Source organism: Poecilia latipinna, unplaced genomic scaffold (genome assembly GCF_001443285.1).
Source record: "Poecilia latipinna isolate Pla-1442-1.1 unplaced genomic scaffold, P_latipinna-1.0 Scaffold168, whole genome shotgun sequence".
NCBI classification, from domain to species: Eukaryota; Metazoa; Chordata; class Actinopteri; order Cyprinodontiformes; family Poeciliidae; genus Poecilia; species Poecilia latipinna.
Genome location: NW_015112784.1, coordinates 36,240 through 52,697, shown reverse-complemented (window position 1 = coordinate 52,697; position 16,458 = coordinate 36,240). Strand labels below are relative to the sequence as shown.

The 16,458-nt window shown below is 41.0% G+C and overlaps 3 protein-coding genes across 4 annotated transcripts in view; 2 read left to right on the top strand and 1 right to left on the bottom strand.

Annotated features, from left to right (window-relative positions):
* The window catches only part of LOC106945924 (GTPase IMAP family member 4-like), a 4,606-nt gene extending 2,198 nt beyond the window's left edge, over positions 1-2,408 (top strand). Inside the window, exons 2-3 of the mRNA XM_015029937.1 lie at positions 186-281; positions 803-2,408. Coding sequence (XP_014885423.1) covers positions 186-281; positions 803-2,142 — 1,436 coding nt within the window. The 3' untranslated portion in view covers positions 2,143-2,408. The remainder of the gene's footprint in view (positions 1-185; positions 282-802) is intronic.
* A 1,168-nt stretch (positions 2,409-3,576) lies between these two features.
* LOC106945917 (GTPase IMAP family member 8-like) lies at positions 3,577-12,509 on the top strand. The gene is made up of 5 exons (XM_015029930.1): positions 3,577-4,636; positions 5,190-5,782; positions 9,640-9,670; positions 10,126-10,185; positions 11,055-12,509. Exons 1-5 carry the CDS (start codon positions 3,943-3,945, stop codon positions 12,284-12,286), a joined length of 2,610 nt encoding a protein of 869 aa, XP_014885416.1. The 5' UTR covers positions 3,577-3,942; the 3' UTR covers positions 12,287-12,509.
* Positions 12,510-13,191: 682 nt separating this feature from the next.
* On the bottom strand, positions 13,192-16,120 carry LOC106945923 (actin, cytoplasmic 1-like). 2 transcript variants are annotated; one of them, XM_015029935.1, is made up of 9 exons: positions 16,032-16,120; positions 15,370-15,494; positions 15,172-15,300; positions 14,834-14,944; positions 14,669-14,753; positions 14,437-14,598; positions 14,174-14,365; positions 13,895-14,076; positions 13,192-13,650 (listed from the first exon to the last, which is right to left on the bottom strand). In XM_015029935.1, exons 2-9 carry the CDS (start codon positions 15,490-15,492, stop codon positions 13,507-13,509), a joined length of 1,128 nt encoding a protein of 375 aa, XP_014885421.1. In that variant the 5' UTR covers positions 15,493-15,494; positions 16,032-16,120; the 3' UTR covers positions 13,192-13,506. The 2 variants fall into 2 exon arrangements, with proteins under 2 accessions (XP_014885421.1, XP_014885422.1); XM_015029936.1 differs by having other exon boundaries at positions 15,370-15,503; positions 16,034-16,093.
* Positions 16,121-16,458: the final 338 nt, after the last annotated feature.

Sequence of the window (16,458 nt, the reverse complement as noted above, 5' to 3'; positions counted from 1 at the left end):
GGATTCCAGTCCTCTGAAGTCCAGGATCGTTGAGGCAGATAAACTAAATAAATCTGTATTTAGTTTATGAATAAAGTTGATAAATGGTCCAGTGATGCCATGCAATGTTCTGTGTATGATCTGAATGAAAACCTGTTAAAAAGCCTGTTGCGGCGCCACCTGAAGGTTATTTTGTGATCCTGCAGTCCCTCAGCAGCAGCAGACGGTCCTGGACTCTTTCAGGGAGACGGAGGAGAGGGAACCAATCAGCAGCCAGAAAACCATCCTGTCAACGTGGGAAGGTACGAGTCTTATAAACTATAAGCTGTTAATCCTGTTTCTATTTATTCAGGTCTTAATATTAAAACATCCATAAACTGAGCAGGATCTAATAACTCTGACTCTTTTTGCTCAGTCACCGTTTCTCCTCACTGGTCAAACTGGTTTCAGTTCTTTAAATTCTAGCAGGAAAACAAAGTTTATGAAACTGTTAAAGGGAAGTTGGTTGATCTGCTGGACATATTGACGTCTTGCAGAAGAATAATATTAACATCCTTCACATGCATTCAGCAGATACACATATCCATATGCACAAACGTTCATAGAGAATGTATGTATGATGACTGATGATGTCATTGTGTCCATACCTGCCTGCATCTGCCTGTTCATTTTAAAATGGTTGTTGTTCATTAGCACTGGGTCATTTTCTCTCCCTCTGGGTTTAAAACTAGACGTCTAGTTAAAGTATCAGTCAGTTTCAGTTTTGCTTCATCTTCCCTGTGTGATTCTCTGACTTGTTCTTTTTCTTGTATTTTTCCCACAGGTGTTAAAGAAAATCCAAATAAAATCAGAATAGTTCTGATCGGGAAGACCGGCAGTGGAAAGAGTTCATCAGGAAACACCATCCTGGGAAGAAAAGAGTTTGAAGCAAAACCGAGTCAAAGATCCGTCACAAAGGAATGTGTGAAGGAAAAGACTGAAATAGATGGACGGTCAGTTTCTGTGGTCGACACACCTGGACTGTTTGACAGCAGTTTGAGTCTGAAACAGATTCAGGATGAGCTGGTGGGTTGTGTCACTCTGGTGGCTCCAGGTCCGCATGTCTTCCTGCTGGTTGTTCAGATCGGCAGATTCACACCAGAGGAGAAGGAGACGGTAGAAATGATCAGGAAAACCTTTGGGAAGAATTCAGAGAAGTTCACCATCGTTCTTTTAACCGGAGGAGATTCACTGAAGAAAAATGGCCTCACTGCTGAAGATTATATTGAAAAGGAAAGTGAGGATTCCTTCAGGAAGCTGATCGCCGACTGTGGAGGGAGATACCATGTGTTCAATAATTCTGACGTAGAAAATCGATCTCAGGTCAGAGAGCTGATCAGAAAGATCGACGACATGGTGAAGGAAAATGGAGGAAGTTTCTACACCAACGAGATGCTGCAGGCGGCTGAAGCTGCTATACAGAAGGAAATGCAGGATATTGGAAACCAGAGAGAAGAAGAAATAAACAAGAAGGTCAAAGAGCTGGAGAGAAACCATGAAGCAGAAAAAGAGGCGATGAAAAGAAAACTGGAAGAAGAAATTAACCAGCAGAGAAAAATACTGCAGGAAATGGAGGAAGAGATCAGCAGAGAAACTGAGCTGAGAAAGAAAGAACCAAAATATATGGAGAAAAAAGAGAAGTGGAGGAAAATTCAGGAAGAAAAGGAAAAGATACTGTTGATGGAGGAGCTGGCAGTTTTAGAGGAAAAGATGGAATCAGGAGTAAAAGGTGAAGCTGCTGATGAATCACTGGAGACAAAAAGAAAAGAACTGGAGGAGAAATTAAGGCTGATGGAGGAGAAACGACAAGAAGAGAAAGAAAAGAGACGTGAGGAAGAAAAACAGAGACAGCAGAGGGAGGAGATGAGAATCAATAACCTCATAGAAAAATATGAAGAGGAGAAAGAAAAATATGGAACAATGGTTAAAGAGAAAATGTCAAAAGAACTGCAGGAAAATGAGATAAAACAACTGGAGGAGAAACACAAGAAAGAGATGGAAGAGATGAGAAAGAGACTGAAGGAAGGAGTCAGAAAACAGGCTGAGATCAAAGGGATGGTCAAAGTTTTCAACCCTTACATGCCAATAATTAAACACTTTGACAAGACATGCAAAATACAGTAATGATTCATCCTGATGAACAGTCAAACGTTGCCAGTATGTGATAAAACAGTAAAGACATGAAATCTCACTAGAACTCTGACAGTTGGTCTGATTAGTTTCTCACTATTTTAAAATAAATATTCATTATTTTCAGAAAACAATGCAGACATGAATCTTTATGACGGTGTGATCAGACGGTTCTGGGCGGGTTCACCAGATGTTCTGATTCTTCAAGCTGAGACGTTTCCTGCTGCCTTCAACCTGCTGATCAATAAAACCAACAGCATCAAGACCTTTGGTAAAACTTGAACTAAAAGTTGCATTGAAAATCTATTAATAGTGTGAAAACTCCTTCATGTCATGTCAGATTTATGATCATCCCTTCAATAAAATGCTACCAAAGCTTGTTGTTCCAGGTCTTTGTTAAAATCAATCAAATTTTATTTGTACAGCACATTTCAGCAGCAAGGCATTTCAAGGTACATCATTAAAATAAAAACAGCATGTGACATTGAATAAACAGAGAATCATTTAGTGCATCATGAATGACTGATACACTAAACAGTTTATTATTTCATAGCTGCTTATAACCGTCAAAATGTTAAAAATGTAAATGATTCAGTAACTAAATAAATTTTTCTTGTAGATAAAATAATATTGAAGCATTAAAAAGTTCAAAAACAATCACACATATTGCACTACTTATAGAAATGAAGCTTCTATTATGAGGTTAATTTTTCAAATGTTGAAAAGATGATGAAAAATGTTGATGTGAAATGAATATTTTTATTTTCTTAAAGTTGTTATGATGTGGATATTCTGACTGCAGGACGTTGAGCTAAGAGACTCCAGACAGAAAGATAACAGATTAGTTTATAATTCAGGCCTCAGAGAAAAACTGAAGGTGGCAAAACTCTGAACTATAATCTATAATCTATAATCAATGAGTCGGAGCAAAACATGAGACTGACACTTTCTCGGACTTATCTTAGGTTATTAACTATAACTTTTAAGTTTTTCTAATAAATCTTTCACACATATCAACATCCCCTTTAAGGAACTGTATTTATTCCTTTTATTTTGAAAAGGTGAGTTGAATTCATTCATTAATACCCAAATACAGCTGGTCCGTTTCTCATGGTACCTTTAGGAGCTGGAGACAAAATGGCAACAAATCCCTTTGTTAGCCTCAATCTAAAGACGGCGTTCCCTGGTGTGTCTCATCCTTTAACCTCAGCTGTTTCCCAACATGTTGTTTCCTTTAGCTTTACAGCTAAAAATGATGGGAAAAACACAGAATTATTCATTCTCTCCAAACCTTCAGGCAGTTTGAATATATGTGTAAATAATCGTATCATCACATCATTTTCTGTTCTCTTGCAGCATCTGATTTCAGGATTGTGATGTTGGGGAAAAGTGACAATAAAAAGACTAAACTTGGTAATTTGATCAGTGGAGAACAAGAATTTCATCCAAGCAAACACAGTGTGGCCTCCAGTGGAGAGTGGAGAGGAAAACCAGTAACAGTGGTGAAAACTCCTGACATGTTCAGTCTGACTGAGGAGAAAATCCAGAGAGAAATGAAGAACTGCATGAGACTCTGTTACCCTGGACCAAATGTTCTGCTGCTGCTGGTCAATCCTTCAAAATTTACAGAAGAAAACAGAGAAACTCTGAAGTTCATCCTGAGTTTGTTTGGTCAAGATGCCTTCAGACACTCAATGATCATTTTAACAAACAGCAGTGGAAGAAGTTCCTCTGTCAGTGACCTGATCAGGCTGGTTCAGGGAAGATGCTACATGAAATGACAGCACTTTGTTAATGAAGCAAATTGAGACGATCATAGATCAGAACAAAGCAACATATCTGACCTGCAGAGAGACCAGCAGATCCCAACATGACCAGCTGAAACCTCTGAACCTGGTTCTGTTTGGTCCCAGTGACCCACTGAAGGCGTCAGCAGCCAGAGCCATTCTAGGTCATGAGGATCTTCCTTCACAGCGTGTCAGAAAGCAGGGAGAGGCGTTTGGACGTCAGGTTTCTCTGGTGGAGCTGCCTGCCTTGGGTGGAAAAGCTCAGCAGGAAGTGATGGAGGAATCCTTCAGGTGTGTCTCCCTCTGTGACCCTGAGGGTGTCCACGCCTTCATCCTGGTCCTACCTGTGGGTCCCCTCACTGATGAAGACAAGGGAGAGTTACACACCATCCAGGACACATTCAGCTCCAGAGTCAATGACTTCACCATCATCCTCTTCACCACAGATCCTGAACATCCTGATGTTGGTAACTTTATAGAGAACAAGGACATCCAGGATCTCCTCCAGATCTGTGGAGGAAGATATTTAGTTCTGAACATCAGAGACAGGCGGCAGATCAGAGGACTGATGGAGACGGTGGAGAGAAACAGAGAGAAACTGGTCAGTTATACAACTAAAACATTATTATGGGGCCAAATGGAGGAAAAACTGCAGCTACAGAATAAACTGAAGCAGTTTGAGTCAAAGACAGCAGTTACAGGTAAATATGTTCATTTAAAACTCCTCACCCCCTGAAAATACAATGGAACAAAATCACACGGGCGTTTTGCTGCAGGCTAAGGGGTTAATTTAGACATGAAAGATTTTTTTCTTACCTACATGAGTTTAGTGAATTCTGTTTTTCTTTCATTTCTCCTGTTGAACGTTATTTTTAGGAACAAGATGATGCCCATCTTATCTATATTAACATATTTCTCAATTAGTGTTTTGTTTTACCATGCAGTTATTTTCACTTGTGTGAGACTCAAAGTTAAAAGCAGTAAAAAAAATCTCCATGTTTTCTGTTTCTCTGCCTGACATCAGGAAACTGCAGATCTCAAGATACATTGTGCTGTGAAACAATCAGTTTTCTGATTGTTAAAAATATAGTTTCCTTTTTTCTAAATAAGTTTAAAGAAATTATTTTTAATCTATAAAAAGCTTAGAAGAGGAATGATTGAACAAACTGGACGTTTTCATCATAGCTTGTTTCTTCAATCAGTTCACTGTGAGGATTATCTAATAATTTTCTATTATCTTTCTTTCTAACCCAGATCCTGAGCAGATCCCGATATCCGATTGTCTCCGGATCGTTCTGATCGGGAAAACCGGCGGTGGGAAGAGTTCATCAGGAAACACCATCCTGGGCAGGAAACAGTTTGAAGCTAAAGCGTCTCAGCAGTCGGTCACTAGAAACTGTCAGAAAGCTCAGACTGAGATCGGAGGTCGTTCTGTCGTTGTGGTCGACACTCCTGGTCTGTTTGACAACACGCTGACCCCCGACCAGGTGGATGAGGAGCTGCTGAAGTGCATGAGCCTGCTGGCCCCGGGGCCACACGTCTTCCTGCTGGTGATGCAGGTCGGCAGATTCACAGAGGAGGAGAAACAAACTTTAAAAAAAATGAAGAACATTTTTGGTAAAAACTCTGAAGATTTTACCCTCATCCTGTTCACTGGAGGAGACAAACTGAAGTATGAGGACAAAACGATAGAGGATTACCTTAGAGAGGGACGTGATGAATCCTTTATGAAGGTGATCAGCGACTGTGGAGGAAGATATCATGTTTTTAATAACTATGATAAACAGAACCGATCACAAACCAATGAACTGATCCAGAAGATCAATAAGATGGTGGAGAAGAACAAAGTGTTTAAAGACTAATTTAGTTCTTTTGGTCATTTTCTTTAATGCTTTTCTTTTTTATTTGCAGCCTATACCTTTTGTTTTATTTTAAACTGTTAAAGTGAGTTTATATAAATAATGATGTCTTTGTGGAATATGAGAATGTTCATATGTTAATGATGAAGATTAATGATGAATGTTTTCTGTTTCATAGATATCCTCAGAGTGAAACCAACTTCTGTGCATTTATTTATATGAATATCTTCAGTTTAGCCCTAAAGCCTGGAGACGCATCATGCTACCATCATGCTACCTGGTGATGTTATGTCATGTATTGGAGCTCTTTATGCTTTATTTTTATCAATTTGAATTTTGTTTGTTCTTTGTTTACTTTATGTAGCACTGTTTATTGCACTAAAATACTAGATGGCACATAATATCAGAAGACTAGATGCATCTGATGTCAGTAATCAATAATACAATACAAAACTACTTCCAACACCATTAAAGAAGAAAAAATAAAGTGAACACCACAAAACACAGAACTTACATAGAACCCCCCCAAAAAATACACAAAATATATATACACACAGAACTGCAGTAAATCTTCCATATGAATGTGCAAAAATGTTTTTAACTATGCAAACAAAAGTCCTAAATTTCCCCACCGGACGGCAGCACAGGGTCTGACTGACACACATTTGAAAAGTTCAGGGTTTGGTTGTCCAGATATTTGAGGTGAAAATGTCCAAGTGCAGTTTGTTTCCAATGGAGAAGAAATGAATAATGATTTGTGTGTCTGTATGGTGAGATGCAGGGGGAACCAGTACAGACCCTCAGCCTCCTACCAGACCAGTATGGAGTGAGTTTCAGGTTCTCCTGGTCCCAGTCAGAGGCTCGCCATCATTAAACCCTAAAACGGTCACCTGGCCAATCCCATTTATAGTTCATTGCATGACAAACTTCATGGCTCCAAGCTCACTGGGTGTTCAGACCTGCAGCTCCTTTGTCTCCAGCTCCCCCCCCAAAACCTGACTGGGAAAACTGGAGCAGACCTGAATCACAGATGCAGTGATTGGCTGAATGCATTATGACTGTCACTCTAACCGGGACCAAACGCAGCTTTTACCCTTATATTTATATTTTATTATTTAGTTTAGATTTTCCTTTCATTATTTTTATTTATTTTCTAAGCAAGAGGGAAAGAACTGTGGGCCTATGGTTTTATACCAGAGCAGGACAGGCACAAGGAAACAATAAGAAGTTTGATTTTTGTTATTTGCTTGCCATGCTGAGAAAAAATAAACCATAAAGAGAAACCTTCAAGTTTGAACATTAGACTTCCTTTGCCTGCATACGAAACTTCACCCCAGTGCAGCAGTAGGGACTCATTGATCGAACTTTTATTGGATGTTTGGATTGAAAATCAATCACCACTACACCACCAGACAGGTGGAAATGTGGCTTCAAATGATTAAAATGTCCTTTTGAAATAAAGTCCAGGAAGAAAGTAAAGTTTATTCACAAACTTTCACAAACCTAAAGTCACAAAACCCCGCACAACATAAATAATATTTAGGTTAAATGTATTAAAACAAGAATAAAAAGCACAGTTCAGTCACCAAATAAAAACCTGGTAGAAAAGAATTACAGGATTTAAGGAATAAACATTTAAATCCATTTACAACATTTAACCCCATTCAAACCCAGAAGTTATGAGGAAAAAGATAATGAAACATTTAAGAATCTGAACTTTGGACCAGCAGAAAAAACGTCTGAAAATGAAAGAATAGATTGGTTTTCACTCATGTTGTGAGGGAATCAATCAAACTTTGAATACTCTTTACTGCCCCCTGCTGCTTACATAATTGTGTTGAAGTCTGGGATAAACTGAAAGTGTGCAACACCGCCACCATCTGGTCTGGGGTGTGAACTGAAGCTGATGCCGTTCACTGACAGAAATCACATCATATCTGAAAATGGATTGGGTAAAGCTTCTGTGTTTTAGTTAAAAACTGAAAACAACAGATCATATTCGGAAAGATGAAAACTGAAGACACCTGCTACATTTAGTGTTAAGGACAAATATTGTTTTTGTTGTAGAACCGCTGTCACTAAGCTGTCAATGTTTGATATGTTGAGGCATGAATTTGTTAAACAACATTAAATCAAGTTCCACTATTAGGGTTATTATTTTTTTATTCTTTGCCAGTTTAACAAAAATAGTAGAGATTATTAAGGCCCCTAAAAAGGCACTTTATTAGCACAAATTAGCATATATGAGAACAATGAAAGTGACGATATTTACAAAGTGCTTACAAATATTATTGAAATTTATTTATTTTGAGATTTACTAAGGATTACTAAAATATAGACAGAACGTATTTTATCGTATCTTAATCTGTAGGAAACTTTATGACCTTGAGTTTGAACAATAAACGAGAGAAACGCCAATATCCTGTTACATGATGTACAGTTGGTTCAAAGACGCCCCCTAGTGGTTGGGTAGAGAAACGAGGAAGAGAGAATCTAAATACTTTCGATATCAACCAGCGGGACACCGAGCAGCTGATGGTGAGTAAAGTTTGTTAATTTAACACAGAAGGAGGTGAAAGTGTCAGGATTCAGTCAAAGGAGGTTTATAGAAAACTTAACTAGACGTGACTCTGCAGGAAAACCAAACTAGATCCACTAAAGTCACTAAATGACGTGTTGAACTTGAGCTGAGAGGAAATAAAACTCCGCCGCTGTCAAGTAAATGTGTTTCTGTTTGTTTTAATGTTGGAACAGATAAATTATTTCTACCGGATGTTTTAACCTATAAAACAGCAAATTTTCTGTTTTAATGTTATAAAGCGAATAAAAGAAGTAAATAAAAGAGACTCTGAACTCATCGGAAGAGAAAACATGTGACACACAAAGTTATATAACCGCTGATTTAAACTCAAACTACTAGTAGGAGTTCTATTTCTAATAATAACACTAATATTAATGTATTTGGATTCTCTTACAATAAAAACTTGGATCGTTAGTTTACAGTTTACTGACTTTACGCTCAAACAGCTGCTGTTACATTGCTGTTATTGTTGCTTTTCTTTCTTTATTATTCTGATTAAACTTCCGTTTTTTGCCCTCTGCTGTTTTGGGAAACAATCTAAAAAAACAAACATTGAACCAATATTTTATGTTGATCCAGATTTCATTAATATTTAACTTCTATTTCTGATTGGTTCGTTTCCATCAGGCTACCGAGGAGAGGAGGAGACATTTTGGTCCTTCAGGTCTAGTTAATATAAACCAAAGTGATGTAGGTAGTAAAACTCAAACAATCATTGTTATATTTTACAGCCTGAAACTTTTTAATGCTTTCAGATCAGATTAATTTGAAACGTATGTAAATTAAATTAACTGTTAATTTTATATTCATTTAATAACTTTATAATCTAAAATAATTATTTTTGATTCAGTTTTGTATTGGAATAAATGTACAGAATTTACCTTTTCTACAGTCATACCCAAATTATACCGACTGGTTCTGTTGCTGGTTCTGGTTCTGACCCAGTTCTCCTGGTTCTTCCCTCATGAACAGCGCCCTCTCCTGGTAGCCTGCAGTAACAGCAGACATTGTGCAGATCAATCTGGAAAAATGGAGGATTTTTCTTCTTCTGCATCGACTGAATAACTCTGGACTTCCTGTTCTGGTTGGTGATGAGAGCAGAACCAGAACCGATCAGTTTGATCATCATGACTTCTGCTTTCTGTTTATCTGTGAAGTCTTTCTTCCTATATTTATATATTTTGTTGCACTGATGTGAAAATAAATTATTTGCATGTTTTCTATGTTAAACCTTGAAGGAATCTGATTCCTCTGGTGACCATAGCAACGTGACATCATGGCGTCTGCAGATCCTGGTGAGTAACGATCAGAGAGACACGTGATTTTATTTATTAAAAATAAAAATGAAAAGAGACTTTGAACCGTTTCTGTAACCGTCTGATCCCCATGACTGACTGTCACTAAATGAAGCAACACCTCTAACATCAGAAACAGAAAATGTATTTAATCTTTATACACAGTAGTATGTAATCCTACACCAGAAACATTGTGAAACTTCAAATTAAAAATGGTATTTGGACGTTCCTGGTTTCTGTCTCTGAGGTTTTTTCTTGTCCAAACTGAAGAGTCTGAGCTCGACGTCCAGAGGAAACATGTCAAAGTCCTGAATGAGGCACATTGACCTCAACCTGCTCAGCTTGATCAAAGTCCATATTTCTCCAATAACAATAACCAGCAGGATGTTTTCATAAATGTGTCTCATTTAAATGAGGATCACCTGTTAATAACTCAGGTGTTTTTACCTTTTCAGGGCCAGATGTTGTGGAACCGTTGAAACGCTGCAGTAGCAACAACCTGCTGCATCCAGACAGTAAGTACGACTGAAATGAGTCCAGATAAATATTTCTAGATTAGTTTGTATAATTAGTGCATTTGAAGATGAAAAGTGGAATCGCAGATTAAATAAACACACAGTTCAGATTCATAATGTTTCAGAAATCCGTCCCATAACTCTCTCCTGTTTCCTCTGACGTCACTGAAAAGTTTCCACAAAGCTTAGAAAACTGTGACATCATCATCTTGGATTTACCAAATCGTTTAAACATACAGAAAACTTAGTTTATCTAAAGTGTCTCTAAAATAAACTTATATGTATTATTATGATATTTAGCAACTTTATTAATCCTAACTGACCTAAAACTTGAAAATATATGAATTAATGTGAGACTGAGAATGTTGGTATTTGATACAGTTTATATAAACCTTTTTATTCAAAGGAAACATGGCCGACAGATTTACAGCAACCTGAAGATGCACGAGGCGACAGTGGGAAGGAAAGAGCCTCAGTCTGGATTGTACTTAAAATATAAGAAACTAACAAATTATAAAATTAGCAATGCTGCCTCCCATTCATCTAACCAATGAGAGCACAGATCAGGGACTGATGTCACACCCAGTGCATGTCCATTCCAGTGGAAAACCAGTAGAAAACCAGTAGACCAGTGGCCACTGTCTGCTCATGCATCCAAACTGAGCTGTGTGGTTTATTATGATTTTACATATTAAATGAATAGCAGCCATATTGGATTTCAGACCTGAGTTGGTGAAGACGTTCTGAGATCTGGAGGTGTTTGGATGGATTTTTTAACTTCTAAGAAAAGCTGAAGTGATTTTAAACTTCCTGGTTTGGTTCTAAATGTTTTATTTATTCCACTCAAACTTTCTCTCATTTATTTCCAGTGTCTGAGCAGAAGGATGAGGATGGAGGTTTGACTATGGCTGTAAAACACAAACCTCTGAACCTGGTTCTGTGTGGGAGGAGAGGACCACTGAAGGCGTCAGCAGCCAAGGCCATTCTAGGTCATGAGGAACTTCCTTCACAGCGTGTCAGAAAGCAGGGAGAGGTGTTTGGACGTCAGGTTTCTCTGGTGGAGCTGCCTGCCTTGGATGGAAAAGCTCAGCAGGAAGTGATGGAGGAATCCTTCAGGTGTGTCTCCCTCTGTGACCCTGAGGGTGTCCACGCCTTCATCCTGGTCCTACCTGTGGGTCCCCTCACTGATGAAGACAAGGGAGAGTTACACACCATCCAGGACACATTCAGCTCCAGAGTCAATGACTTCACCATCATCCTCTTCACCACAGACTCAGATCCTGCAGCTCCAGCTGTTGTTAACTTTGTAAAGGAGAACAAGGACATCCAGGATCTCCTCCAGATCTGTGGAGGAAGATATTTAGTTCTGAACATCAGAGACAGACGGCAGATCAGAGGACTGATGGAGACGGTGGAGACGATTAGAGGTGAAAAGTCCAGCGTTTTCTCAACAGACCTGTTCACCAAGGTGTTGATTGAGAGGACTTTAAAAGTTGAATCAGAACTACAGGATGTGAAACAGAAGAGTGAAGATGAGCATCAGTCAACAAAACAACTCAGGAAAGAGACAGAAGAAGTAAAGAAAAGGGAAGAAGAGCTGAAGAAAAAACACAGAGAAGAAATTAAATCTCTGCAATCTCAACATGAGCAGCAGAGAAAACAACAAATTCAGCTGCTGAAAGAAAAGGATGAAATCATTGAAAAGAGAAAGAAGGAGCAGGAGGAAGAGGGGAAAAAATGGAGAAAACAGGAAGAACTGCAGCGAAAAGAGTGGAAACAAAAACTAGAAGCTTCAGAAAACCGAGTGAAAGTTGAGCGAGAGCAAAGAGAGGCGGCTGAGAAGAAGCTGGAGCAGAGCAGACGGGACTGGGCCAGAGACCGGGTCGCTTGGGACAAGGAGAAGGACGGCATCCTGGAGCGAATGCACCAGGAACTGAAGCAGAACCTGCAGGAGACCAAGCAGAACCTGGAGGAGGAGCGGGACCGGTACCGGAAGCTGCAGGAGGAATTCTACCAGAAGAGGAGGAAGTGGACCTACCTGGGCTTCACTTTGCTGCTGGCAGTGTGTCTGGTTTTATTATATCTGTATCACAGACATTAGCTGCTGGACCAGAACCGGACCAAACATCATGACCCGGCTGGAGTCTGGCTCATTTTCAACTAACACTGGTGATGATTGTAAAGTGTCATATTTACTTCCAGAGTCATAATTAATATAAATTATTTCCTTCCTGAGCTGCAGTGATGATGTGTAACGTTGGCATCACATCAAAGTATTTTAACCTCAGTGAATGACGTGGAAATATAAAAATATGTTTCAGTGAATTTGTCTGATTTTGATATTTTCATTGTCCAGCTGTGATTTGGTTCTGCAGCCGTTAGTCTGTCAGGCTGATGGTATAACTTAGTTATAACTACAGAAAACCCTTTTTTTTTTTCTAATTTCACATTGATAGTGTTTTATGAATATTAATGTTTTTACCATTTTGTCACTGAGATTTTATAACCGAGTTTCTCTCCTGTATGAAGAACTAGAGGTTTGTTTAAACTCCATTTCCCATCATTCATGTTTGTGTTTTTTAAACCAAACTCCATCTGAACGTTTCCTCCAGTGAGTTGAGGGTCAGTTTCAGGGTCAGGATGTGTCTGATGTCCAGCTGGTAGAGAAAAGTTCAGACCAGGAGTTTCTTTAGCTGTGACTATAATCATGTGTTCAGTTCAGTGAATCGGGTCTTTGAACACTTTTCCCTTGAAATGGAAACTAAGATTAATCTCTGGACAGATTCATTCTTTAATAGAAAATAGACCCTCAACCTTTAATCTGGTCCCTTTTCCAGAATGGAGTCCAGCTCAGTCCTGCTAATGAGTTTAAGTCAAACAGACCAGAATATTACCATCAGGTTTACTGCAGGCCGTTTGACAGGCTGATGAAGGAACTTCAGAAAGTCTGAGCAAAACCTGATTTTAGACAAAAGGGAAAAACAAAAAGTAGTAAACAACTTTAGATCCATGTGTAAACATTTTATTTCAGATCATGAATTTTACAATGATTTAATGCTGTGGGAAGTTTCAGTGGCTGTTTTAATGCATCCAGTCCCTACAGAGTTGATCATCCTGATGACTGAACCAGGTGGAGAATCTCTGAACGAACTGGGTCACGATGTGAAGTTACTGAAGTTTCTGTTCATGTCAGGCTGAACTGCAACAGTCGCTGGTTGATCTTGTATGGATGTTTCAGTCTGTTTACACAAGACGAACCAGACGACCTGCCGGCTGGATGCAGCAGGTGGAAAGCAGGCGGACCTCTGGGACAGGGAGGATTTAGAAACACTTTCTGTGGACGATGGCCGGACCGGACTCATCGTACTCCTGCTTGCTGATCCACATCTGCTGGAAGGTGGAGAGAGAGGCCAGGATGGAGCCGCCGATCCAGACCGAGTACTTCCTCTCTGGAGGAGCGATGATCTGTGTGATGAAACACAAGGTCAAGAAAAACATCAAGTTTGAGACGAAAGATTCATCAAGATTAAATTCTGCAGTTGCTACAGGTTAATGAGACTCATAGGAACAAGTTTCATTTCATCCTCTGTAGGCAACTTGTTTCAAAATAACTGCATTAAGTCTCTGGACGACCTTTGACCTGTAAACTCATCCAGGTGTACTGCAGCAGGTAAAACCCCTGCAGGTCAGTGAGGTCCAGCTGTCGTACCTTGATCTTCATGGTGGGCGGGGCCAGGCCGGTGATCTCCTTCTGCATGCGGTCAGCGATTCCAGGGTACATGGTGGTGCCGCCGGACAGGACGGTGTTGGCGTACAGATCCTTACGGATGTCCACGTCGCACTTCATGATGCTGTTGTAAGTGGTTTCATGAACACCAGCAGACTCCATTCCTACAGACGAGAGGCAGCGTCACTGGAGTGGCACCAGCAGGAACATAAAAACCTAACCAAGATCTGCAGAGCATTGAATCATCGAGTCATTACCGACCGAGGAACGACGGCTGGAAGAGCGCCTCTGGGCAGCGGAAACGCTCGTTGCCAATGGTGATGACTTGGCCGTCAGGAAGCTCGTAGCTTTTCTCCAGGGAAGAGGAGGAAGCTGCCGTCTGCATCTCCTGCTCAAAGTCCAGAGCCACATAGCAGAGCTTCTCCTTCATGTCGCGCACGATCTCACGCTCAGCTGGAGGTCAGGATGAAAGAGGAAGGTCATTCAGAGCCCAAGGCCCAGCCTGGGGCCGTTTCGTTCTGTACCTGTGGTGGTGAAGCTGTAGCCTCTCTCCGTCAGGATCTTCATCAGGTAATCCGTCAGATCTCTGCCAGCCAGATCCAGACGCAGGATGGCGTGAGGAAGAGCGTAGCCTTCGTAGATCGGGACAGTATGGCTGACGCCGTCACCAGAGTCCATCACGATACCTGAGAGATTAGAGTGCAACTCAGTAAACGAGTCATTTCAGCTCCGTTTGCTCCGTTTCATAAACCCAACCTGTGGTTCGACCCGAGGCGTAGAGCGACAGGACGGCCTGGATGGCCACATACATGGCAGGAGTGTTGAACGTCTCAAACATGATCTGGAACAGAAAGGGTTCGTCTCACTGCCGTTTACAGATAACGAAGCAGCAGAAAGTCTCTGAACCGGGTCAGAACCCACCTGGGTCATCTTCTCCCTGTTGGCTTTGGGGTTGAGAGGAGCTTCAGTCAGCAGGACCGGATGTTCCTCTGGAGCCACTCGGAGCTCGTTGTAGAAGGTGTGATGCCAGATCTGAAGGGTTCAGGTTGACCATAAGACGGGACAGACTTTACTAAAGATGCCAACCTTTGTTCAGTTTAAGTTATGGAAGTTAAACTCTTTGTATCAGAGCTTAAACTCAGCCATGTTTTCCTGCTACAGTCAGATGAACCCAGAGCAACAGGAGGAACTTTAAGCTCACTGTTGGAACCAACAGCCTCATGCCAACAGGTCTGTAAGGTAACCCCAGGTTAGCTCACCTTCTCCATGTCGTCCCAGTTGGTGACGATGCCGTGCTCGATGGGGTACTTCAGGGTCAGGATGCCCCTCTTGCTCTGGGCCTCGTCTCCCACGTAGCTGTCCTTCTGGCCCATTCCCACCATCACACCCTGCACACAGACTCAGTCAGACCTTTACGCCGTCAGACCTGAGGCTGATGAAGGCGGTTCGGTTCCTACCTGGTGTCTGGGCCGCCCAACGATGGAGGGAAAAACGGCCCGAGGAGCATCATCCCCAGCAAACCCGGCCTTGCACATACCAGAGCCGTTGTCAACAACGAGAGCAGAGATATCGTCCTCCATGTCTGAGGAGAAACGGCAGACTGTTTGTTTTCCCCCCACAGCTCAGATGGTTTCAGCCTGAAGGCCGTCAGGATGTGATGGGAACGGTTCACCACACCCAACTGGTTGGTTCCTCCAGTCAGAGCAGCTGAGGGAACCAGGCCGAGGGAGGGGGGAACCAGGCCGAGGGAACCAGGCCGAGGGGAGGAACCAGGCCGAGGGGAGGAACCAGGCCGAGGGGGGGGAACCAGGCAATTCAGAAGATTCACTTTATACGCCTCATTGGCATGTGAAGGTTTAATTTAATGAAGGAGGAATACAAATAAGTACATTAAAGTTTTTTTTTAAGCAGGTACAACTAAACCACCGCAATTTTTAAGTACAATAATCCTCACTGATTTTTAACTTAAAAAAAAAAATAATTCAAACATTAAAAAAAAAAAAAAAGAGTTTTTCTAGAGACATTAGCACAGCAGGGCATTTAAAGCTCACCAAGATTAGTTAAATCTGTCAGATTCTAAAATCCATAATTCAGCAGCTGAATCAGATGATCCTCTTACCTGTCCAGGTGAGTCTCAGGTGTCAGCAGGTCGGTGTGTCTGTCCGTCTGTCCCAGCTCTGTCCTCTGACTGCCGCATCCCAGCAGCTGCAGCTCCTCTTTATCTGCGCCGCCTCACTGAGGCGTTTTCCATAAAAGGTAACGTTCTCTCAGCTCGCAACCTGATTGGTCCAGGTGAGCAGATTTCTCAGCTCGCGTCCTGATTGGCTGGAGGGAGTGTCGGTCATTTCTCCCATCAGAAACAACCTGGAGGATTTCTGACTGAACTTCACCTGAGATGGAAACTTCTGATTGGCCTGAAGAACCAAAACTAAACTGGAAAAAGGGAGAAACATCAGAGAAAGACCCAGAAACAGGTGAAATAATTTTATTTTGAACTAAAACATATTTATGGGATTAAATCAGAGAACAGCAGCAGAACCAGATGT